The sequence below is a fragment of the Globicephala melas genome, chromosome 1 (genome assembly GCF_963455315.2).
Source record: "Globicephala melas chromosome 1, mGloMel1.2, whole genome shotgun sequence".
Taxonomy (NCBI): Eukaryota; Metazoa; Chordata; class Mammalia; order Artiodactyla; family Delphinidae; genus Globicephala; species Globicephala melas.
Genome location: NC_083314.1, coordinates 67,121,983 through 67,147,533, shown reverse-complemented (window position 1 = coordinate 67,147,533; position 25,551 = coordinate 67,121,983). Strand labels below are relative to the sequence as shown.

At 38.4% G+C, this 25,551-nt stretch overlaps 1 protein-coding gene across 2 annotated transcripts in view; it reads right to left on the bottom strand.

Annotated features, from left to right (window-relative positions):
- The window catches only part of TMCO1 (transmembrane and coiled-coil domains 1), a 46,326-nt gene extending 20,983 nt beyond the window's left edge, over positions 1–25,343 (bottom strand). Inside the window, exons 1-5 of one of the 2 annotated variants that reach the window (XM_030848244.2) lie at positions 25,113–25,343; positions 24,627–24,704; positions 15,332–15,391; positions 3,726–3,772; positions 2,302–2,369 (exon numbers count right to left, since the gene is read on the bottom strand). In XM_030848244.2, the coding sequence (XP_030704104.1) occupies positions 2,302–2,369; positions 3,726–3,772; positions 15,332–15,391; positions 24,627–24,704; positions 25,113–25,182 (323 nt within the window). In that variant the 5' untranslated portion in view covers positions 25,183–25,343. The remainder of the gene's footprint in view (positions 1–2,301; positions 2,370–3,725; positions 3,773–15,331; positions 15,392–24,626; positions 24,705–25,112) is intronic. The other variant, XM_030848245.2, reaches the window with a different exon arrangement.
- Positions 25,344–25,551: the final 208 nt, after the last annotated feature.

Here is a 25,551-nt window from a genome sequence, read left to right as displayed (position 1 = left end):
CCCAACGCAGCCAAAAAAATAAAAATAAAAAAAAAAATTTAAAAAAAATTTTAAAAAATCCTCTAAAAATGATTATGCAAGAGTTACACATACTGCATTTAAAAAATTATCACAGGTAACTACAGCAGGTTACAAAACAACCATTTTGGGGTATAAAAATTAATACATACAAATATCTAAATGTTTGTATATGGAGAGAAGAAGTACAAATCTTGAAAGGACACGTACTCATTTGAGGAAGGCAGAGTGATCTTTACTTTATATTTTATACATTTATATATTATTGGAATTTTTCCAGTAAGAATTTATTACTTCAATGATTACAGAAAGAAATGTAATAAAAGGTTATACCTGAGGGGAAAAATATGGCATTGGGAGAAAAATATATTTGAATCAGATGCCCTTCCCATAGAGCAGCCGTTCATACCACGATATGTTCACAAATAACATTAAGAAAGGGAACCACATGAATATAAGGCAGCATTACGACTGGTAGAAATGGCCACCATTCTTTCTTCCTTTTCTTTTTTTAAAAATTCAGGTATACGTAAGTTTTACAATATTAAATAAGTTCCTGGAGTACAACATAGTGATTCGCAGTTTTTAAAGATTATACTCCATTTAGAGTTATTATAAAATATTGGCTATATTCCCCACAGTTCTTTCTTAATCAGCCTATTTCATTAGAACCCACCTGTACATAAGACTAAGGAATAAAATCAAATGCTGAACTTCAAGCAAAGCAGTGATTCAAATTTATTGTAGGTATCACACAATAAAGCCAAGACCAGTAAGAACAGCTCTACATACATACACCACTAACCTATAAAAATATTATTTTAAAAATCAGAAGTATGAGAAAAATAAGATGTTAGGCATTAAATTTTTAAAATATAGATGAGTACTTAGCTAGCTCTATACTGTCCAGAATGTGACAAATTAAAGAATATTTGAGTATTTGAGTTGTACCAATGAAGTTTACTAGTTAACTACAAAATCTTTCAGTGTTTGGTTTGCCTGGTAATCCACGGTGATATATACCCAAGAAATGAGAGAAAGCATAGCAGTGAAAAAAGGATACTGAGTTTAGAGTTATAAGTTAGAAATTATGAGACTTCTAGAGACCTTGGGCAAGTTATTTAACCTTCCAAAGGCCCTTTTCAGCAGTAAAGGTCTATGATTTTAGTAATCACTAGTTAAGTGGAAATTTTGTATTAAAATCATTTTGGACATTCCCTTTGGTGCCTCACCTAAGTAAAAATAACCACTCCCCTTTTTCCCCCCTACTATATTTCACACACACACACATCTATTGTAACATCCATCAATGTATTGATTTGTTTGTCCTTTCTTTCTATAAAATTTGGATATTACTGAGGGCAGGGAACACATCTTATTTGTTATATTCTGATACCTAGCACAATGCCTGGCACAAAGTAGGCCCTTGGGAAGAGAAGAACAACTGGAGGTGGGGTGGGGTGTGGGTACAAGGAGAGAGAGACAGACAGGTAGAAATGAAGCAGGGGAGGAAGAGTAGGAGAAAGGGAAGGAAAAGAGTGGGTGAGGAAAATGCGTGGGATAGTTCAGGAGAGCTCTGAAAGGTAAGAAATGACAGCTTGTCATCTCTGGATATTTTCCCAGGTTCTGTCAAAAGCAGTCCCACAATTACTCAGGCCTGCTATATGCTAGTTTAGACAACAGTAACCTACCTTATTATTAAACAAGATTATAGTTGTTAAGACTCTATTTTAAGAGTCAAAACATCTCTGTACGACTACCTTCATTCTGAAGAAGTTTGTTAGTAAGGAACTTAAAAACCCAGGAGACATATTAAATTCTTTTCAGAGGACCCATAAAACCTTAGTCTTTGCCTTACATATAAGATATCTTCAATATTAAGAGGGTGAAAAGTTATCATATAATTGTATTCCATCAAAATTAAATTTCCCTTGATTTTGATAACTGGATTGAGGTCAAGTAAGAGAATGTCCATGTTCTTAGGAAATACACACTTTAGTAGTTATGGGTAAAGGGGCATGAAGCCTACAACAAACTCTTGAATGATTCAGAAAAAATATACAAATAATGTATGAATGAGTACATATATGATATGGAAAAACAGAGAAAAAAGGAAAGCAAATGAGGCAAAATGTTAACAATTGTGAATCTGGTTATCAATGTACTATTCTTGTAACTCTTCTGTAAATTTGAAATATCAACATATTACCAAAAAAGCTAATTGTTCACATATACACACACATAGAGCAATATTTAGATAAAACCATATAAAAGGCTACTCACATAGAATTAAACATTCCCATTAGGGCAGTAAAACAAAAGCCAATTGCAAACATGGATTTCATTCGAACCTGGAAGGAAACCAACGAATTGTTATTTTACACTAGAGAAAAACCACCACTAAAGCACACCCCAAAAGTTTTGGTTTACATCATTTTTAAAAGATGCTCCTTGGCAAAAAGCTGTTTATTGGCTAACCCACCCTCCACCTCCAAGGCCTCTTCTCCTTGCCAGCTTCTGATGAATAGTATTGGGGTGGTCATATGACCCAACTCTGGCCAATGAGATGTAAGTACCAACCAGAATTTTTAAAAGGGACAAACTTGGCTAGCATCCCTTTAGGCCTTTTGCCCATACTTCTTGCCTGGAATGAAGAACATAATGCCTGACAGTAAAGCACCATCAAACAACCAAACAACCATAAGCTAAGGAAGGTTAACCTGAGTCCTCAGTGACATTACTGTGCTGCCACAGCAGCCCAGGACTACCAACCTCTGTACCTCTTGAGCAAGTGAAAAAAATTTTATATGTTTAAGCCATTATTAAGCATTTTGTTTCTTGCAGCTAACTTCTTTCTTAATTACATGTGCCATAAAAGTATAAACAAATAAAAGATCATAAAGATATAAGATTAACAGTTTATCAGTAATTTTTATCTCTTCTTTCTGCAGTTTCCAAATTTGGTCTCATGAACATGTAATAATTGCAACAACAGAAAAGCTATTTTCAAAAAAATGCACTTCTAAATTATGATCTTTCTTAATAAGAATTTCAAGAAACAGAAGATAAAATAATACAGCAAAGGTCTCTTGGTAAGCAAAAGACAACTGTTGAGCAGTTTAGATGTCCTGTGTTGAATATACAGAAATTAAGTAGAAAAATAAGTCAAGCCATATAATTAGCCTACCTACACCTCAGAAAGACATGCTTGAACTCTACTCTTTATAAATAATGAGTAAATGGCTAATAAAATCACTTTTCCTTACACTTTATGATATGCCTGATCCTCAGATCAAAAGGTCTCTTAAAGAATAAAGGCCACAATAAAGGCCATCTATGATGCTCCAACTCCTATTTGGGATTACCAGGTCACCATAAAGCCAAAGATTCAGCAATAACATGAGGAAGAAAAAGAAAATAAGCTACTTCATTTGAAAACGTAAGGGGGAAGCTAATAAAAACTGTGTGAAAGGGACAAATTATGACTTCGAGAGAGCCTAAAAAAAAAGCTATTCATATTACTAACACGAAGCTTCAGTCCAGTAGCATATTTTCACTTCTATTTGGTCCAGGAACAACCATGACATTATTTATAGCCTGCATAACTATAAATTTCTGAAAAGGTAAGTGCAGTGTACTTGATGAAAATCAGGGTCTTTTGCTGAAAAACATGTGGTTTATCATGAAGTTATATTTAGGACTCTTACCATTGATAGATCTCTGTTATTATTCTTCAGTTTCTCTTCTTGACGCTCTGCAAAGAATTAATGAACTGGTTAATATACACAGCGCTGAGCGCAAAGCAGATGTTAAACTGTCATTGCCTGATGACTATAATAGCACTTCTGTCTCAGTATCACTTAATAAGATAAGCTGAATACATGGAATACTGTATACTTTGTACTAACAGAAAATTCAAATGCAGCAGGGCACCAAAATAGTTCAAATTAAATAAATAAAAATATTTAAAGTTTAATTTAAACTTTAAGTGTCTGGACTCTGTACATTAAGATATACTCTTACATTACATCAAAAGGAAGTATAACCATAATGTCTGTACTTAGGTTTCAAGTATTAATTACCCATCTGTTATGATTTTCTTCCCCCTCTTTCAGTTTCTTTAAGAGAGCATGGAGTCTAAAAATTAAAAGCCAATTAAGATGAATTTAAGATTCAGGTTCTTTCATATTACAGTCAAATCAATCTAAAAATAAGCATAGTTTCATAGTTAAGTCACTTGGAAAGCTAGGAAATTTGACATATATTTCAAGAAAATTGTTATATACACAGAACCTAAACCGCTAAAGAAGTCTCAGTTGTACATTAATGACCTTATTTACTGTATTCCATCAACGTAAGGGACTTTATTGTACTTACGAAGAAACTGAGGCCCAGCAAAGGAGAAGTGACTTCTCAGAGACCACACAGGTATTTTATGCCAAAGCCAGGACGAGAATCCAAGTTTCCCAACTCCCAACCCAATGATCTCTATATATACTATGCTACTGCTTTCTTTGATTATGCATTTTTATCACCAGGATCAATTCACTCAACAAGTACTTATTGATTACCTACTAAATGCTGAGCACTTTTCTGAGCACTAGGGATAAATGAATGAACAAAACACACACAAATCCTCACCCTCACAGGAAGATTTTGAAATTAAAATATAATACCCTCTAAAATAAAAAATATACAATCGGAATATATGAAACTGGTGTGAGGGCTGCAAGTTCAGGCAGTTAAAGGAAAGGAAGGAAGAACAGGCCTATAGGAACCGCAGACTGGAGTGTAGTTTCCAAACAATGTATGGTGAGACGAATATATGCTTCCTTGTCCTAAATCGTTCCTATCCAGTTTGTTTTCCCTGGGAGGAAAGGATACAGGCAGGAGAAAGTGGGGATTATGAAGATATATGGAAGAAAATGAACAAAATGGGGTGGAACTAAGGTGTATCTCGGGGGCTAGAGCTCTTCTACCTGAGCAGCCCTCTTAAAATGTAATAAGACTGTTCAAAATTGGGTGTTTGAAGATTGGGATGACTAGAAGGTAAACAGGCGTAAAACCAAGTGGAGGGGGAAAAGGACTACCACTGAGACATGAAAAGAAAGGTATAGAAAAGCATCTATGCTAGAAACCTTGGCACATCCTTGACTCCCTACTCTATCTTCAATCAAACACCAAGTCCTATTAATTATACCTCATAAATACTTATGAAATCTACCTCTTCCCCTCCTCCTTACTATACTTCCTTAGTTAGGATTTCTAACATCTCTTACCTATATTACTTTCAAGTCTCCTAACAGATCTGCCTCCAAACTTGTTCCCTCAAATCCATCTTCCACATAAATGCAGTCAGATCTACTTAAAAGGCAAAACTGAACAAAATCTTGATACTCCCCAGCTTAAAATCCTTCCATGGCTTTTCATCCCTACAAGATCATGTTTCTTTTTTTTTGGCCACACCACGCAGCATGTGGGATCTTAGTTCCCCCATGAGGGATCGGACGCACCCCCTGCAGTGGAAGCGTGGAGCCTTAACTACTGAACTGCCAGGGAAGTCCCAAGATCATGTTTCACTATCACCTGCAAGTCCTGCATCTGGCCCCTGCTTACTTCTGCAGCCACATTTCCAACCACTCCCATTAATTTTTATGTTCTTACAATACCAAACAACTTTAAGTTCCTGTATATATGATGCTTTTCTCTTGATTCAGTGTGTTTGTTCATAAAGTCTCTTCTACCTTCGGTGACCAAGTGTCCCAGTTTTCCCTGGACTGTTCCAGTTTTAGCTCTGAAAATCTCACATCCCAACAAACTCCTCGGACTAGACAAATTGGGATGGTTGGCTACCCTACTTCCACCGAGACTGTTTTATCCTACCCCATCAAACCCTTTCCTGGCTAGCCTGTACTCAACTTTTAAGCCTCAGCTCTTGTGTCACCTCCTTTTGACAATCTTGATTCCTTAAACAATACTATTCTAAAAAGCTTTCTACAATTATGAAAATATCCTACATCTGTGCTGTCAATACAGTAGTCACTAGCTACATGTAGCTACTGAGCAATGAAATGTGACCAGTATGATTGAGGAACTAAAATTTCAACTTCATTTATTAATAATTTTAATTAATTTAAAATCTGAACAGTCAAATGTAGCTACAGGCTGCTGTACTGGACAATGCAGTCTTAGACAATGGATTAGAAGTCCTTTCTTTATGCTTCCAGAATATTCCAAGCACATCTCTATCATTATACTCACCGAGTTTATACATTTTGTTATAATGATCTGTTTATGTACTTAACAATGCAACTAGATGGCAGGCTCCTAGAGAACGAGGACTTCTTCATCTTTGTATCCTCAGTAATTGGCAAGTAGTTAGTTGTTCAGTATTGTAGTATATGCTCAATATTGCTTAATGAATCAGCAATATAATAAAAGTTGATCTGAAGATACCCTACACCAAAAATCCCTTTTCTGGGACAGGAGTCTTTGATAAAGCTGGTAGGCTGAAGAGGCACTTAAAGCCTGAAAGGCTGAGAGGACACTAAAGTGACACAGTTTTTATGAAGTTCTATTCCACTTTTTTCAATTATGTCCAAACAGAAGCTCTAACCATATGTAGTGTCAAGGTAGACTGTATGTGTACATGGCTCAAGAAGAATATAGCAGTACAGGTTTATGATATATCCCAACACTACTGTGCTTGGTTCCTGAAGACTTTTCAACTCAAATTGTTTTTAGGTGCCTACCATATACAAATAAAGTAGGTTTTGTTGGTTTCAAATAATTCAGAAATAAGTTAACATTCATCTGGTTTTGGAGGGGATAAAAGAAACAGAGACAAGTTTCTTATGACCTTGATGTGCTTAGTTGGTAGGAAATGCTAAGATGCCTCAAGAAGCATAAACACTACAAGCACTATAACATTTAAAGTCCTAGACAATGAAAGAGTTTTCAGAAATCCAGAAATGCCCATGTGGGAAACAGCAAACCTGATCTAATAAAAATGTTATCAATAGGGAAGCAATTTCAGGTACTCCCCAAGTTACAAACAATAAATTTGTAAATATCTCCAAAAAGCCACAGTTAGGTTTTTATACCTCCCCTCTCCCCAGTAACCCCAATGCCTAATCTAAAGTTTTTCCATTTTCAGTTTTCTCCATTCCCAGCTCAGTTAATTGTATCTCAGATCCTCCTAATCTCTCTCTCTCTCTCTCTCTCAATACCCACGTTCTCTTTTACCCTCTTTATTTTCTTTCCGGTCTTAGAAAAGTATTAAACTCCTTCTCTATCTCTCTTCCATTATGACTACCAAACCCTGACTCTAACAAAACTGCTAGGCAAAGATTTATTCTATTCATTCTCATTATTTTAAAATGTAAGATTCAAGTTTTACAAGGATATTCTGTTAGACACAATGAAAAATGAAACATTCAAGTCCTTAAAAGTACTTAAAACATCCTTTTAGAGTTTCTATCTCTCATACTGTAATCAAATCTACTTTTCTTTAAGCCTCAATGATTTAAGTAAATTTTAAATGTTATTTCCTAACCAATTTTGCTTTTAATTACCAGCAATACAAAAGAGGAACAAAAACAAAACCAACTATTGTCCCTAAAAATAAAGTTTTTACATTACATTATGGGTTACATAAGCTTATGAAGACAGGTCTGTCAATATGACCACCATGTAATACATGGTTTTATAAGAATAATCCAACTTCTAATAAACTGTATTGAAAAAAGTATCTTTTTTTAAACAACCTGCTTTTCCCTTATCAAGAAACTTTGTTTCCTCAAGTGAATAATTTCTGGGAAAGTCACATTAGTAAGTAAAAATAAGTGCAAACAATTTATTTTGAAATGATGATTTATATTGTTTATTAGCAGCAATCAAATATTTGAGCATAATGCTTCATGTAATTATGAGAACAGTTTTGGCTGAGATGATGCAATAAAAGCTAGCTAGTTAACTCTTAACTTCTAGTACCCCAAATAGTTAAGAGTATACTGAAATAAGTAAAAGTGATTGACTGGTTCTCTATTGCTCTGTGTGTAACTTAGCCCTTAACTGCTGTCAGTTAACTAGCATAACTCCTCTCAAAAAGTTGTTTCTTGGCCCCAATAAGGTAGGGAGGTCACTGTCTCAGTCTAATGTTATTTTAATCTTGGTGGTGTGTTACTTAAAAGAAGTATAGCTAGGGCTTCCCTGGTGGTGCAGTAGTTGAGAGTCCACCTGCCAATGCAAGGGACATGGGTTCGTGCCCCGGTCCAGGAAGATCCCACATGCCGAGGAGTGGCTAGGCCCGTGAGCCATGGGCGCTGAGCCTGCGCGTCCGGAGTCTGTGCTCCGCAACGGGAGAGGCCACAACAGTGAGAGGCCCGCATACCGCAAAAAAAAAAAAAAAAGTATAGCTAGTGAACCTCCTCCTAAGGTTCACTCACCCTTAGTTTTCTCCTTTGAGAAAACTCAACATCTAGAAGCCCAAGTCTTCCAAGATGGTTGTACTCCCCAACCCACCTTTCAACTGTTATGTTGACATAAGAAGGGAGAAAACTATGTCTAAATCCTTCTACACCTCCCCTGAAGATCTAAAATTTAAAGGTTCCAAGCCGAGTGCTGGAAATAAATATTCTATGTCATTCAGTGTTCACTTGTCCTGTGTGAACTATTCTTTATGCCATTCAGAACCTCAGGATTTAATACAGAGGAGAATCATACCTCAATTCCTCCATTTGAAAGGAATTCTATACACCCTTTTACTACGGAACTTTTGGAATACACCCTCTATGAAATTTGAGGAAATTTCATGGAGAGAAAAAACTGGAAGTATAAAGGAGATATATTTATATTCTAGGATGATTTATTATCCAAGATGATAGACAAAAGGAAACATTAAAATTCTAAAAGGGAATACTCCAATTAAAAAGAAGTTACATTTCTTGTAGCTATTGGAATACACTAGTAGCAACGATGACATCCATTCTGACCAAAGAATGAACAAACTCAAGCCAATCTATCACACATTTTTATTTGACAGCATTAGACTCTGTACAATAAGAGAATATAATTTAACTAAGAAAGGAACACATCATCGTTTACCTTAGTCAATAACCAGTGACGGACTTCCCTGGTGGCACAGTGGTTAAGAATCTGCCTGCCAATGCAGGGGACATGGGTTTGAGCCCTGGTCCAGGAAGATCCCACATGACGCGGAGCAACTAATCCCGGGCGCCACAACTACTGAGCCTGCGCTCTAAAGCCCGCAAGCCACAACTACTGAGCAGATGTGCCACAACTACTGAAGCCTGCGCACCTAGAACCCATGCTCCACAACAGGAGAAGCCACCGCAATGAGAAGCCCACGCACTGCAACAAAGAGTAGCCCCTGCTTGCCACAACTAGAGAAAGCCCATGCACAGCAACAAAGATCCAATGCAGCCAAAAAAATTAAAAAAATTAAAAATAAATAACCAGTGACTTTTCTGTCAAAGAATATAAATCAATTAAATTACTCACGGGGCAACTGAGTAGTCTGATCAAACCGACAGTTTGGGAGATGGGAAACATTTTCAAATAAGGAAGAGATGATCAAAATAGCAGATGCTTCTCTATAGATTAAAAGAGTTAGGTATGCCATGACATTTCTATATTCTGAGTTGTCTTGAATGGAAGACCAATTAATAACATGCCTTTAAAATTTCATGTAGATTGGGAGAAGCAAAATTTAAATGAAATGCCTGATACAGCCTTCTTTTATAGAAAATCCAAATAGCATAAACATCTAGAATAAATATATTAATTCAGGGCCCCAAATAAATTTCAAAAATGTCCTCCCGTATTTCCAAGTCACCAAGAAAGGAGATACACACCCCATTCAGCAAAGCTTCAGAATGCCTGCTCTCCCTTCTCTGGCCACCTTCTGGGGAATATCTCCCTCTCATCATAGTCTCTGTTGAGGTTCAACCTTATGAAGATTCCTAACATCCCCTGCCCTGCCACTACTGACCAAAAAGGAGGCCAATCCATAGGCTTACCCATGACCTACGGCATAAAAAGATGAGCTGAGCTAGTTGGATTCCTTCTTGCAGGAATTTAAACCAGAAAATATTGGGAAAGTAAATCATTTAACTGTGGGAGCAGAAACAGCAAAATAGTAATGTAGAACTGGCTCTTGAACTTTAGTTCGTCTAAAAATTATCTGGGAAGCTTGTTAAAAAAGCAGGCTCCTGTGTCCCATGTCCAGAAATGCTGATTCAGTAAAGCCTGGGAGTAAGACTCAGAACCCTTCATTTGTAACAAGTATCTCAAGCAATACTGATATAGGTGGTCTAGAGAGCACATTATGAGTAATACCGATATAGAAAGAACCACAGGAGACAAGCCAAAGTTAGACACAGGCTAGGGAAGCACTGCAGAGAAAGTGGGGAAGTTGAACAACAGAAGAGAGAGAAGTACTAAAAATTAATAGTGGAGCCCAATGTCTGGCTTTATCCCAGGGCTTGCTCTGCCTGCAGGAATTGCTTTAACACAGTTCCTGCCTTCCTGTAACCAATTAGTTCAGCTTTTCCTGAGTTCTGGATCACATATATCTTTAAATTCCTCATTACTTGAGGTAACTTGACTGCAGCCGAAAGATCTAAATAAAATTCATACATCAAAAGTAGTTTCTCTTTTATGAGACGGAAATGTAAAATAACCAAAACATCTGCTCCTGAAATTAAGAATGGGAAACATAAAATCTTCCGACACCTCAGTTTCAAATTAATGTCTCTATCCAAGACCATTATCTCTAAGAGCTTCACCTAGTGATATCAATGACATTTTCCTTCTCTAAAACACTGAATATTGCTGACCACATCCCTCTTACTAAAAACTCCCTTCTTTCAATGCAGCTATATCATTCTTTATAGTCTCCCCATTACTGTATATATATGTTTGCTTTTTAAAAAATAAATTTATTTATTTTTGGCTGCATTGGGTTTTCGTTGCTGCTTGCGGGCTTTCTCTAGTTTTGGCGAGCGGGGGCTACTCTTTGTTGCGGTGCACGGGCTTCTCATTGCGGTGGCTTCTCTTGTGGAGCACGGGCTCTAGGTACGCGGGCTTCAGTGGCTGTGGCTCGCGGGCTCTAGAGCACAGGCTCAGTAGTTGTGGCGCACAGGCTTAGCTGCTCTGCAGCATGTGGGGTCTTCCTGGATCAGGGCTTGTACCCGTGTCCCCTGCATTGGCAGGTGGATTCTTAACCTCTGTGCCACCAGGGAAGTCATATATATATATATATTTTATTTTAAAGAAACCCAAGTGGGGAATCTGAGCAAAGGGAAAGTAAGGGTTGCATAATAACAAAATTGTAGATAGGATCAGTATACAAAAATACATTTAACTGGTCTTATAAAGTTGCTGGAGATGAACAGCAAATCTGACTCTATGCTTATTAGCAGCCAGTCTCAAAGTGGAGGGAAAAACCATCAGTTCAAGCACAGGGTCAATAAGATAAAAAATAAATCAATTATTTATGAGAATCATTGCTTGTCTTGACACTGAAAACTACTAGAAAGTTTCCATAATTTCTCGTCAAAGGGGTATCGTGCAATGTTGTAGATAATGTTCTCAAAAATAGTCCATAGCAACTAAAGTAAATTTTATCTGGCTGAGTTTTTCATGACATGTCTAATAGTGCAAATGTCAAGGAGAAATAGAGTAGAAGCAATTTTATAAAGTCCAAAACTATATACAAGTTTAGGTTTATAGATTTCTGATAGTCTGGTTTAATTTAGGAGTAAAATTTATAAATCTACAGAATGGATAGGATGTTTGTCCTTCAAGCAACTCCTAACAAATATTATGTCTTGTAACTCCTATTAGATTTTGACAAGCAACTCTTCATAAATATTATTTCTTTTACCTTCTGATGACATTTTGGTGAGCAAACAATTTAAGGTAGCATTCCATGGTAAAATAATTTGAGTATAGATAGTTTGTGCTGTCAATTTTAAGGGTAGTGGGTAATGTGCCTTCCATTTTTATATGTTGCCTATCCTTTATAGCAAAGCTACTCCAAAGAATTACCCATGTTCAATGTCTTTACTTCCTCACCATGCATTATCTCTCTAATCTATACAATCTGGCTTCTATCCCTTATCATGCCACTGAAATTATTCTTCCTAAATCACTAATTATCTCTGTTTTGCCTCTTAGATATTTAATACCCAACCTCTAACCCTTCCTGTCTTCTGAAACTCTCCCCTCAACTTCCGTGACACAACTCCTTTCCAACTTCTCTGGCAATACCTTTTCAAGCTCCACTTCTTCTTCTACCCCTTAAATTTCTATGTCTCAAGACTCTCTCCATCCTTAGCTCTTTGCTTTTCTTACTTTATATGGTCTCCCTGTGTGATTTCATTTACTTTGTGGACTCAATTATAATTTATAATCATATGATTCTAAATTCTATTTGTAGGCTTTATCTGCCAGCTCCAAACCATACATCCAATAGTGTACCAAGTATTTCCGCCCTATTGTCACACAGACACTGCAAATCTAACATGTTCAAACCTGAAATCATCCTCTCCTCTTCCTCATCCCAATCTGCAACTTCTCTGATATTTCCTCTCCTAATCAGAAATCTGGGCTGTTTCCCAGACTCATTCGTCTCTACATACCCTACATCTAAAAAGTCTGCAAGTCCTGGGACTTCCCTGGTGGCACAGTGGTTAAGAATCCGCCTGCCAATGCAGGGGACTCGGGTTCAATCCCTGGTCCGGGATGATCCCACATGCTATGGAGCAACTAGGCCCATGTGCCACAACTACTGAGCCTGTGCTCTAGAGCCCATGAGCCACAACTACTGAGCCTACGTGCCACAACTACTGAAGCCCCCGCACCTAGAGCCTGTGCTCCACAACGAAGAGAAGCCAAAGCAATGAGAAGGCCACGCACTGCAATGAAGAGTAGCTCCCGCTCGCCACAGCTAGAGAAAGCCTGTGTGCAGCAATGAAGACCCAATGCAGCCAAATAAATAAATAAAACTAAGAAAAAAAAAAAAAGGCCTTCAAGTCCTGTTACATCTACTTCCTCTATATCCATTGAATCTGCACCATTCCCATTGTCAATGCCTAGGTTCAGGTTCTTGCCATTTGCATGCCTAGGATACTTAAAAAGCCTCATAACTTCCCTGCCTCCAGAATGATCCCCTCTCTGATTTATCCTCCAAACTATTGCCAGAGTTGTCTTCCTTAAAATCTGATTTCAAATCTGTTTAAATCCCTTAATGGTTACGGGAAGACTTCTGCATACGTTAACCTCCTTACCTTAGTTTAGGCCCTACTTATTTCTCAAGGCTTGTCTGCTTGTACTTTACACATACCTTCTTTTTTAGTTGTTATACTAAACTATTTATAGTTCCAGGTATATACCTTGCTATTTGAGCCCTCTATGCTTTTGTATATGCCTATCCTTCTACCGAGAATATACAAGGCTTAAAAATGCAGATTCTTGGGACTTCCTTGGTGGCGCAGTGGTTAAGAATCTGCCTGCCAATGCAGGGGACACGGGTTCGAGCCCTGGTCTGGGAAGATCCCAGATGCTGTGGAGCAACTAAGCCCGTGTGCCACAACTACTGAGCCTGTGCTCTAGCGTCTGCAAGCCACTGAGCCCGCGTGCCTAGAGCCATGCTCCACAACAAGAGAAGCCACCGCAGTGAGCAGCCCGCGCACTGCAAAGAAGGGTAGTCCCTGCTCGCTGCAACTAGAGAAAGCCCATGCACAGCAGCGAAGACCCACAGCAGCCAAACATAAATAAATAAATAAACTTATTTTAAAAAGCTGCAGATTCTTAAAGTTATGAATGACTAGGTTCAAACCCCTTCTCTACCACTGACTTAATCCATCATACCACTGAATGACCAAGAGCAAGTTACTTAAACCTCAATTTTCTCATCTCTAAAATTGAGGTAACACTGTTCACTACCACATACCATTGTTAAGAGAATTAAATGTCAAGTGCTTACTTCAGGGTGTTGCAGATGGTAAGAACTCAACTGACCAGTATTTTATTTATTTATATTTTTACTTAGTTAACGCACACTAAAGCTTCAAGATTCAGCTTAAGCATTATCTCTTAAAGAAAACCTGATCCTCTAGATTGGTTTGGATATCCTTTCTTCTTTACTTTTATGACACTCAGAATATCTCTCTAAAACGTAAGTATTACACTGCATTGATCTGTTTTTCCTCTTTAGACCTCTTAAAACAGCAGTCCCCAACCTTTTTGGCACCAGGGACCCGTCTCGTGGAAGACAATTTTTCCACAGACGAGGAGGGCGGGTTTGTGTGTGTGGGGATGGTTCAGGTGGTAGTGCATACGATGAGGAGTTATGGGGAGCGGCAGATGAAGCTTCGCTCCCTCACCCACCCACCACTCAACTCCTGCTGTGTGGCCCCATAATGGTCCGTGGTCCAGGGGTTGGGGACCCCTGTCTTAAAAGACAGAATTTTTTCCTACTTTGTTTCTCCAATGCCCACCAGAGTGACTGACACATACAGAGCAGATGTACAGTAGCATCTTGCCATGGAACTAAATGAAAAGGCCATTTAGAGCACATCTGATACTCCTACACTAAACTGAAAAGCTTTAACCAGAACAGAACACTTGTATAGTCTAGCCTGGTAGAGTAATCTCCCAGGATTTAACAGCAGTGACCTAGGCACAGAGACATAGTTTCTGAGCCAAATACACAATTTCACAACCATTTTGTTCTGACTGTAGAATCAGGAAGCATCATAAAGTATAAATACAAATCACAGGCAGTCACTTATAAATTGTCTTTTTGGAACTGAACTACATTCTGTATTAAATTCTAAATTACACTGGAAAACCAAAAACGTATAATTATTTTGCAGACTAGGTAAAATTACTCAGCAGAAAATTTCCTACATCTTGGTAGATCTCCATCACCAGTCAATTCTCAGTAAGGAAGTTATGGCAACAATAAATACAAGTAACTCAGACTTAACTGGAAATAATCATCTCAGATAAGAAAAACAATACCCTTTTACAAACTATGCCAAGAACCTTCAGCCAAGTTCAAAAGCCATGACTGTCAACACCATTTCACTAAACTGAAATTTCAAACCTAAGAGCAAAAACAAGAGAGAGAATCAAGTAAGATAACATATGCAAGTGCTTTGTAGACCATAAAACTATACAAACATAAGTTACCACTACTAAATACTTTATTACATTTTCATTATCTAAGAATTTATTTCTTCCAAGAAACTTCAATATTTTGTATACCAATAACTCATCTTACCTATTTTCTTTTTTTGTTGTCTACCAGCTGACTCCGTTATTGTTTCCTTCTTCTTTTCCACTGTAAACAACATAGTAACACAATAAAAATTAATTATGCATTACACAAAAGAAACAAAGGATGTTTTATCACAGCTGAACCAATGAAAGAAGCTTACAAGAAAGTTACATGCTGCCTTTGATTATGGTCATGGTTAACTGGTATGCTCCCACACCTGCTGACAGTAAAAGGTAGACACAATATTCTAAAAATAAAACAGCAATATTGTAAGCATCATTAATTAAATACCCATAAAGGACTTTATAAACACAAAGTCATAACCAAAACTGAGATGATTTTCAGACCATTAGCTGTGGGTGATTGCCTTAGGTAGAGTCTAAGCACAATTTTAAAATTCTGCTCTCAGGTGATTAATTGTAGTGCCATTCTCATATTCACCATAGAAGGTGGGCATTCATTCATTCAGTTATTGGCTGCCTAAGTTAACAGGCACCATTCTAGGTAAATAAAAAGATAAACATGATCCTTGCCCTCTAAAAAGCAATTTAGTGAGGGCACATAATCAAGTAACAATTATAGTATAGAAAAATGGCAACACATGCACAGGGTAGGAAGATCAGGAGAGCCAAAAAAGCTACGACTAAATTTTTTTGAGGCTTTCAATTAATATGACAATAGAGTAACAGTAAGCTTTTGAAGAAGAATAGTGTTAATGTATTTATATTTAATATTTACTATCTTTAATCACCTATGAATGGACTAGCAATAGATACACCAAAAATTACCTTTACTCTATTTACATTATCTGTTTCTTATATTATCTTAGTATACTTCCTTTACTAGCAAATAGTACAGTACATGTATTATTTCTAAAAGATGCATTAAAGAGAATAGGCAGGTAGGAATCTTTCCCTTAGTATATTAAGTATGCTGAATTCTAAAAGGAAAATTGGTGTTACTCCTTTATCAAAGAAATATAAAATTCAATTTAACTCCACTATTACAAATAAAATGGTAAAGTTCTGACTAAAATAAAATGGTAAAGTTCTGACTATAATAAAATGTGTGTGTGAATTGGGTGTCTAAGGGACAGGTACTGTTCTAGGTAGATAAAAAGATAAAACATGACATATATAGGGGGAAAAAAGAGGGATATTTTTGTTTGTTTGGCCGCACCAGGCGGCATGTAGGATCATAGTTCCCTGATCAGGGATCTAACCCATGTGCCCTGCAGTGGGAGCTTGGAGTCTTAACCACTGGACCACCAGGGAAGTCCCAAGACAGAGATTTAGAATGAACTACTGGTATGAGATCATAAAAGGAAATTAAGTCAAATTCTACAAGATGTTACAGAAATAACATTTTAAAAGACAAAATGGACAGAAACATTGATGCTTTATTCTTTATCATTATTATTAACCAAAGAAACAAAAAATATCTTTCCCACCTCAGAAGGACTATGACACAGCTACTTGGCATTTAACCATGACTGAATAAAAAACAAGGGGGAAAAAAAAAGTCAGAAGGCTAGAGAATAGAAATATAAGATAATACAATGAACATTAACCTGATCTTCTAGCACACTGGATTAAGACTAGATAAATCTTTTCTAGGGATAATATAAATTAACCTAATGGTTTTTTAACCTCATGAAGTTGCAAAGAAACTCTTTTTGCTGATATTTATTCACCAGAACCTCATCCCATAACAAGAAATGGAGATACTGGACTTCCCTGGTGGCGCAGTGGTTAAGAATCCGCCTGCCAATGCAGGGGACATGGGTTCGAGCCCTGGTCCGGGAAGATCCCACATGCCGCAGGGCAACTAAGCCCGTGCGCCACAACCACCGAGACTGCGCTCTAGAGCCCGCGAGCCACAACTACTGAGCCCACGTGCCACAACTACTGAAGCCCGCACGCCTAGAGCCCGTGCTCTGCAACAAGAGAAGCCACCGCAATGAGAAGCACGCGCACCGCAACTAAGAGTAGCCCCTGCTCGCAGCAACTAGAGAAAGCCCGCACACAGCAATGAAGACCCAAGGCAGCCAAAAATAAATAAATTAATTAATTAATTTTAAAAAATAAAGGGAGATCCTCCTCTAAAAAAGAAAAAGAAAGAAAAGAAATGGAGATATCAGAGTTGACAAAAATAAAAGACGTCTACTATGAAACACATTTTTTGCCCATGACCTGGTATTGCTGCGTTCTGAATTAGAGTTGTCAAACAGTTTATAAATTACTCTAAAAGCTTCCCTGTTGCACTGTAAGCTAAAGAAATACTTCATACTTTACAATAATTTGTACTTAATAAATGTTCTCAAATAAATAATTTTGTTACAAGAATCCAATTACATATAGTACTTTAAATCTTTCTCATTTACTGAAGTGTTCTTTCATTGGTCTACATTATTAAAGTGACACAACGAAAAAAGACTTACTGACATTTAGAGCACACTCATAAGTCTAGTGACCACCTAAATCAAACAGCTTGGTACCTTTATGAAAGCATCTTTTGTCAAAGGCCCCACCACAATAAGACAGTTTTGTAGGTAACACCAGTATTCTCCAAATAATGCCTCTGATCAGATCTGCTCAAGATACAAAATCTACACCTAATTCTGATTCAAATATATTTATATTTCTTTGTATTCCTCAAAAACCCTACAAATTTTTTTGAGGTTTTAATTATTTTAATTTTTTCATTTCATTTTATTCTTTTACATTTTGAGCCTGTGCTTCCCATCGCTTTATTACAGAACAAAGAGTAGACGAAATAGCAAGGCTTCCTTTCAGTTTGGTTTATTACTATTGATTGGTTTGTTCACTGAAATATGTGAAAATACACTTTAGTCACCTTAAATTCATTATTAGCTATCAAAGTCCAAAATGTACTGATTGATTCAAAATTGTTTCAATAGACAGAAAATTTCTACTTTTTCAACTGTGGCTGCCTACTTATTTAGACTCATAAAGAATTTTTGTTTGCCTGAAGTTGTGAATAGATTAGATTTTTATCTAAGTTTAAAATATCAGGTAGTAGCTATTTTAATAGTCTACAAGTTGGTGATCATCCAATGAGAGTTGTCACTGGAAAACATTTTAAAGAACAGATACGTGTATACGTATAACTGAAACACTTTGCTGTACACCTGAAAGTAACATAATGTTGTTAATCAACTATACTCCAATACAAAATAGTTAAAAAAAATAAATAACCAAAGTAAAACACTCATTTATTTTAAAGAGCCAGTTTTAAAGATAAGCGATGGTCTTATGCTTACCCCCACTCCCTATTTCCTTCATTTCAAAGAGCAACCACTTTTACCTCTTTTAGCTGATTATTTTGATATTTACCCCTATATCCTTTTTTTTTGGTAGCACCAGTGGCTTGTGGGATCTCAGTTACCCGACCAGGGACTGAACCTAGGCCATGGCAGTGAAAGCACCGAATCCTAACCACTAAACCACCAAGGAACTCCCATAAAGTTTTTTTTTTTTCTTTTAACCCCTATATCTTGAAATAAGCTAGTTACATCATAAAATCCATTGTTATAGTTGTAATTTTGGTTAAATGTGAGTTCAACATTTACAAAATTATGATCATGAAAATACTGTTCACAGGTAATTTATGCAGCAAACTATTTAACTTCCTGCAAGTTTTTCCTAGATTTATGGCATTTTAAAATTTGTTTGGTCGTCTCCGTACTTATCACTAATTCAGCCCCAAATTCTTAGTTAGCTGTCTAAATCTTTCCTGTACAAAGTCAGATCACTAGGCATTATAAATTTTCCTGAAGAAGTTTCTCCTAGCACCCTCTTACAAGCTCAGCCTGGTGCACAGCTGACATTCCTAAGAATGTCAGATCTAAATCTGCCTTCATCATCGTCCGGGCGATTCCCTTCACCTGAGTCCTGTGTTGGAGCTCTTGTTTCCTGGAGTTCATATCTTCCTTTTCTTCTTGGTTTACTCATTTGTCTTGGTGTGGTGTATTTTCCAATAGTTGGCTGAGATAAAATTTTTTAAGGCCTTGCATATCGGATAATTTCCTCAAAGGATCCTTTATGTCTGATATGTTTTTATTTCTGTCATTTCCATGTGACACTTTTTTATAGTTTCCGTCTTCTGAAAATCCCCATCTGTTCATGCATATTGTCTACATTTTCCACTAGATCCTTTAACATGTTAATCAAAGTTATGTACAAGTTCTATGCCTGGGCCATCTCTCTCTCTCTTTTTTTTTTTTCTTTTTTTCTTTGGTCACACTGCACAGCTTGCGGGATCTTAGCTCCCCAACCAGGGATTGAACCCGTGCCCCCTGCAGTGGAAGCGTGGAGTCCTAACCACTGGACCACCAGGGAATTCCCATGGGCCATCTATAAATTTGGTCCCTACAAACTTTTCTTGCCTGGATCCATACGAAATTTTGAACACAGAATGTCAGAAGGGATTATGTTTGCAATTAAGACGTTTGTTCAAAGAGGGAATTTACCTTATTTCTTCCTATTAAATATCCCATGCAAAATAATAGTTATCCATTTGATTACAAATATCTAGAAGACAGTATCTATGCCCATTCATTGCGTACTGCACTCATCATGGTGACCTCTACAGCGAGCAAGCAATCATACGTGTCAACTGATCATATAAATGAAAATAATACATGCTCACTGAGTTCTTGTGGTTTTTTTTTTTAATTGAAGTATAGTTGATTTACAATGTTGTGTGAATTTCTGGTGTACAGCAAAGTGATTCAGTTATACATATATACATAAGTTCGTTTGCAGATTCTTCTCCATTATAGTTTACTACAAGCTATTGAATATAGTTCCCTGTGCTATACAGTAGTACCTCGCTGTTTATGTATTTTATGTATAGTAGTTTGTATCTTCTAATCCCAAACTCCTAATTTATCCCTCCCCCGACCCTTCCCTTTTGATAATCATAAATCTGTTTTCTATGTCTGTGCATGTTCACTGAGTTTTGATAGATTATCTGAAATAGAGGACTTAAGACCATAAGAAATGCCATGAGACATTCCAATCATCACCAACCTACCTCATACTTATCTTCAAAGCAAACACATTAGTCAATTATATTAAAAAATACAACCATGAAAGCTTTGCCTGGCAACTATTACTTTGAATTTAGGTGTCAGGTGAAGGAGACTTAACTTCTATAATACAGATAACTAGAAACAAGGCAATTAGTTGTGGATACTAAGGAAGCCCAAAATCTACAGAGCAAATTCATATAAGTATTTAAGGTATGAGAATATTAATCAAAACAAATTCGAAACTAAAGGTGTTTTGTATTCCATAAGACTACTCCATGATACATGTGATATGAAGAAATTTGTCTTTGGATGCCTCTGCATGCTGGCTAACTAGTTTATGATCATAGCAGAACAATTCCTCACAAAGAATACATGTGATGTTATGTTATAGAGATCATTTATTCTTTAAGCTATTCAACATGCTTTTATCAAGTAGTGAATCTGTGCCAGGACCTGTGTTAAGTGCTAGAGACACAAGGGCCTTTGCCCTCATAGAAATTACAGTTCAGTTGGGGAGAGGACATTATTTGAATAATAATCATATATAGAAAAAATTGTAATTATGATAAGTTCTCTAAGGAGAAGTATCTGGATAAATTAAGGTCCATGATCCAAAGATTTGATCCTGCTGGGGAGACTAAATAAGGCTTTGAGATCTGAAGAATGACTAGGAGTTTATTAGACAAATGAGAAGGGAAAATTATTCCAGACAGAGGAAAAAGTAGATACAAAAGCCCAGCTCCATAGTAGGAAAAAGCAAGATTGGTTCAGAGGATGGCTAGAGAATAGAAAGGAGGGAAAAACATGACGCAGATGTGGTCGGAGAGGGAGAGAGGGAGGTACCCGACCACGCTAGACCTTGTAGGACACACCTTTGTCCTCAAAGCAATGGGAAGAAATTGAGTGTTTTAAGAAGGGCAAATAACACAATCAGATTTGTGTTTTGAAAAACTACTCCAGGTGTTACTGAACAGAATAAATTTGAGTGGCTGCAGGTGGAGCAATGAGGAGTCTATCACAGTAAATCAAATGAAATGTGATAGAAGTTTAGGCTAAGTGATGGTGGTGGAAATGAAGAGATGTGGAAAGACTGAAAACTCTTCAGGAGGACAACAGGATCAGGGGTTGAGAGTGGACTGCACATACAGGGTGACAGAAGGAAGTATTTGAATCAACAAATATTTATTAGACATTTCCCACGTGCCAGCCACTTTTCTAGGTGCATGGGATACATCAGTAAACAACAATGATTAAAAAAAAAAAGAACCCTGCCCTAGTGAAGCATTCATTGTAGCAGATGAATGAAAACAAAACAAAACAGCAGGATAAGGAAGATGAGGAGCGGCAGTGGTACAGGAGGTAGGCTGACTGCAGTTTTAAATAGGGTGGTCAAGTTAAGACTCACTGAGGTGAGCTGTGAACAAAGATTTGAAGATACAAGGGTTAGGTAAACAGATATCACAGAGAAGAACATTCTAGGTAGAGGGAACAGCCATTAGATAGGTCCCAGCACAGGAGCGAGGCTGATGTGTAATAAGGAACAGCAAACAGGTCAGTGAGGGTGGAGCAGAGTGAATGAGAGGGAAAGAAGATCAGAGCCGTAACAGGGGACCTCTGTAGGCCACTGTAAAAACTTTAGCTTTTCCTCCGAATCAAAATGGGACACCATCACAGAGTTATGAGCAGAGAAGGAACATGATCTGATATACTTTTTTTTTTTTTTTTGCGGTATGCAGGCCTCTCACTGTTGTGGCCTCTCCCGTTGTGGAGCACAGGCTCTGGATGCGCAGGCTCAGCGGCCATGGCTCACGGGCCCAGCTGCTCTGCGGCACGTGGGATCTTCCCAGACCGGGGCACAAACCCGTGTCCCCTGCATCAGCAGGCGGACTCTCAACCACTGCGCCACCAGGGAAGCCCCGATATACTTTTAAAAAGATTATTCTGGCTGCTATCTTGGGAACAGATTACAGGGAAACAAGACCACTTGCTGGAGGCTATCACAATAATTCATGCAAAGAATGATGGTGGTTTGGACTATGGTAGTTAGCAGTGGAGGTGATGTAAAGTGGGCAGATTCTGGATATATTTGAAGGCAGCCCAACAGTACTGGATTTGGGCTGTGAGAGAAGAGTCAAAGATAACTACACAAGGATTATGTCCTTATGTCCTACACAAGGACGGGATTACCACTGACCAAGACACTGTGACGGCTACTAATGTAGCAGGCTTGGAAGTGAGGAACAGTGTTCAATTTGGACAGGTTGGGTTTGAGATATACATTAGACATTCCAATGGAATTAACAAGTTGATAGTTGGATATTTGAATCTTGCATTAGTAGAGAGGGCTAAGGATATAAATTTGAGGGTCACTGGCAAATAGAGCACATAAATGAGTTCATTAAGGGAGTATAGAGGGAAAAAAATAAATTTTGAGTCACTCCCAACAACAGGAAGTCAAGAAGAGGAACCAAAAAGGAAACTGCAAAAGAACGACCAATTGACAAGGTAAGTGCAAACCCAAGAGAGTGTGGTGTCCTGAAAGCCAAATGAAGAAAGTATAGTAAGGTTTCTGGCTTGCACCATTGGAAGCAAGGAAGTACCATTCACCGAATAGGGAAATACTGGAAAAGGATCACATGTGTGAAGGTAAAGATAATGAGTTTGGTTTTAAATATGTTGAGGTGCATTAACAACACTGAATAAATGAAGGAACAGTAAACCGTAATTTAAAAGGCCTGAATTTGGTTTCTAATTCTTTGTTTGCTCTGAGACATTAATACATCATTTAACCTGAGTCTCAATCTCCTTTTCTAGAAAAGGAGAATAATTTTACACAACTGACCACAAATTGTTACTATGTGGATATTAGAAATGGGATGTTGTAAAAAAGAAAACTTCAAACTCTTATGAAGACATACAGAAAAGTCATAGAATACAGAAAGTCACAAGAATTTTAAGATGTGAAAGTTAGAGTTAATCTTTATAAGGCAGAAAAGGAGACTGAAAACCAAATCAAGCTTGTAAGGAACCATTCACATTATACCTATAGCAGCCCCCTCAGCTGTATCCTGTGGAATTCTTGTTTTATTTCAAAAACAACAAACTCAACTTGTTCTTAAACTTTTCCTCAAATACTCCTTCAACCATCAGACCCAAATGAAAGTTGGCTTATCCCTGAAGACACCACTTACATTGACACCAATCATTATGACCTGCTGTTCTCCAAACACACCTTACTAGTTAAAATTTCCCTTTTTGCACATATGCTATATCCTTTGTCTGGAACTCCTTCCTCATCTCATCTTCTGTCCAAATTCTAACTACGCATGAAGGACTGCAAGGCTATCTGCATCACAAAGGCTTCCATGGCCCCTCACAACTGAATGGGGTCTCTTCTTTAGAACCACCACAGCACATAATAAGTACCTCTCTTGTCAGTTACTCCACTGAGGTTTGTATGACGTATTCTGCATAAAAGTCTTATATTTGGGGACTTCCCTGGTGGCGCAGTGGTTAAAACTCCACCTGCCAATGCAGGGGACATGGGTTCAAGCCCTGGTCCGGGAAGATCCCACATGCCGCAGAGCAACTAAGCCCGTGTGCCACAACTACTGAGCCTGTGCTCTAGAGCCCGCAAGCCACAACTACTGAGCCTGCGTGCCACAGCTACTGAAGCCTGTGTGTCTAGAGCCCGTGCTTCACAACAAGAAGCCACCACAATGAGAAGCCTACAAACCGCAACGAAGAGTAGTCCCCGCTCACCACAACTAGAGAAAGCCTGCACGCAGCAACGAAGACCCAATGCAGCCAAAAATAAATAAATAAATAAATTTATTTAAAAAACTTTTCTTTAAAAAAAAGAAAATCTTATATTTCTAAACAGACTTCAATTCTAGTCAGATTCACCTTTGTATTCCTATGAAGTTTTTACATCAGTTGATGCTCCTAAAATATGTACTGTGAACATGCACTCAGTGAGCCTGATGTATTGAAACTGTTTTTAAAGGATGTTGCCATACTCACATTTTTTTTTTTTTCTTTGCGGTATGCGTGTCTCTCACTGTTGTGGCCTCTCCCGTAGCGGAGCACAGGCTCCGGACGTGCAGGCCCAGCGGCCATGGCTCACGGGCCCAGCCGCTCCGCGGCATGTGGGATCTTCCCAGACCGGGGCACGAACCCGTGTCCCCTGCATCGGCAGGCGGACTCTCAACCACTGCGCCACCAGGGAAGCCCCATACTCACATTTTTTACTCTGTTTTTCCACTTCTGCCTTCAGTCTCTTGTACTTGTCTGTCCTGTAAACCAGGACCCAGGTTATACCTGAAACATTAAAAGCAGCATGCTAATAGTGAAATGTTTGGAACGGTCACAACAGCCTTTATTAGTGGTTACCGTTGGATAAGAATGGATTTCAATTTTTTGCTTTGTATTCACCAACAGTTAACTTTTTTCAAACGTTAAGACAACTGAATTTTCAACCAAAACTGTGACACGATACGAAGGTGTCTTCACAAACACGCAAGTGAAACCTCCCCTAGACCGAAGAAACCTCGGCAATCGATTCCACACTACCCCTCCCGCTCCTGGAGGTAAGATTCCCTGGAATGGAGATGAAACCCACTCCCACCCCCGCCAAGGCTCGCGACCTCTCCCTAGGCTCGAGGGACCCAGGGCCTAGGATCCTTCCCTCGGGGACTGATCAAACGTCAGAGAAGCAGCCGCTCTCACCCTCGGCGAGCAGAGCCGTACACACGGAGATAAACACGATGAGCAGCGTGTCTGCGAACATGGTGCTCATCTTGCGCTTCAGTCTCTGCACTCCCACCCGCCAGGGGTGAAGCGCTCGAATGCCAGGGAAAGTGAAACGAAAACGACTTTCCTAGATTTCAGGACAGCCGAGTAACACACCGAAAGCCTGGAAGCTTCACTCTCAGCCTGGAAGCCTCACTTCCGCTTCCTGGGCGCAGCGCCGGAAGTGCTCCTCCTGGCGGTTCGCGCTACCGCGAGAATCCCGCGGAAACCGAGCTGTATGTCTCTGGGACTTATGGGCTGGTGCTCAGGCCGAATCTCGCGAGAGTTGGAACTGGAGCCGCTGAAACGGAGTTACGGAGGCGGAACCTTCGTCCGGCAGCGTTTGCTCACGGTGGTGCTGGAGTGTGCTTTCTTC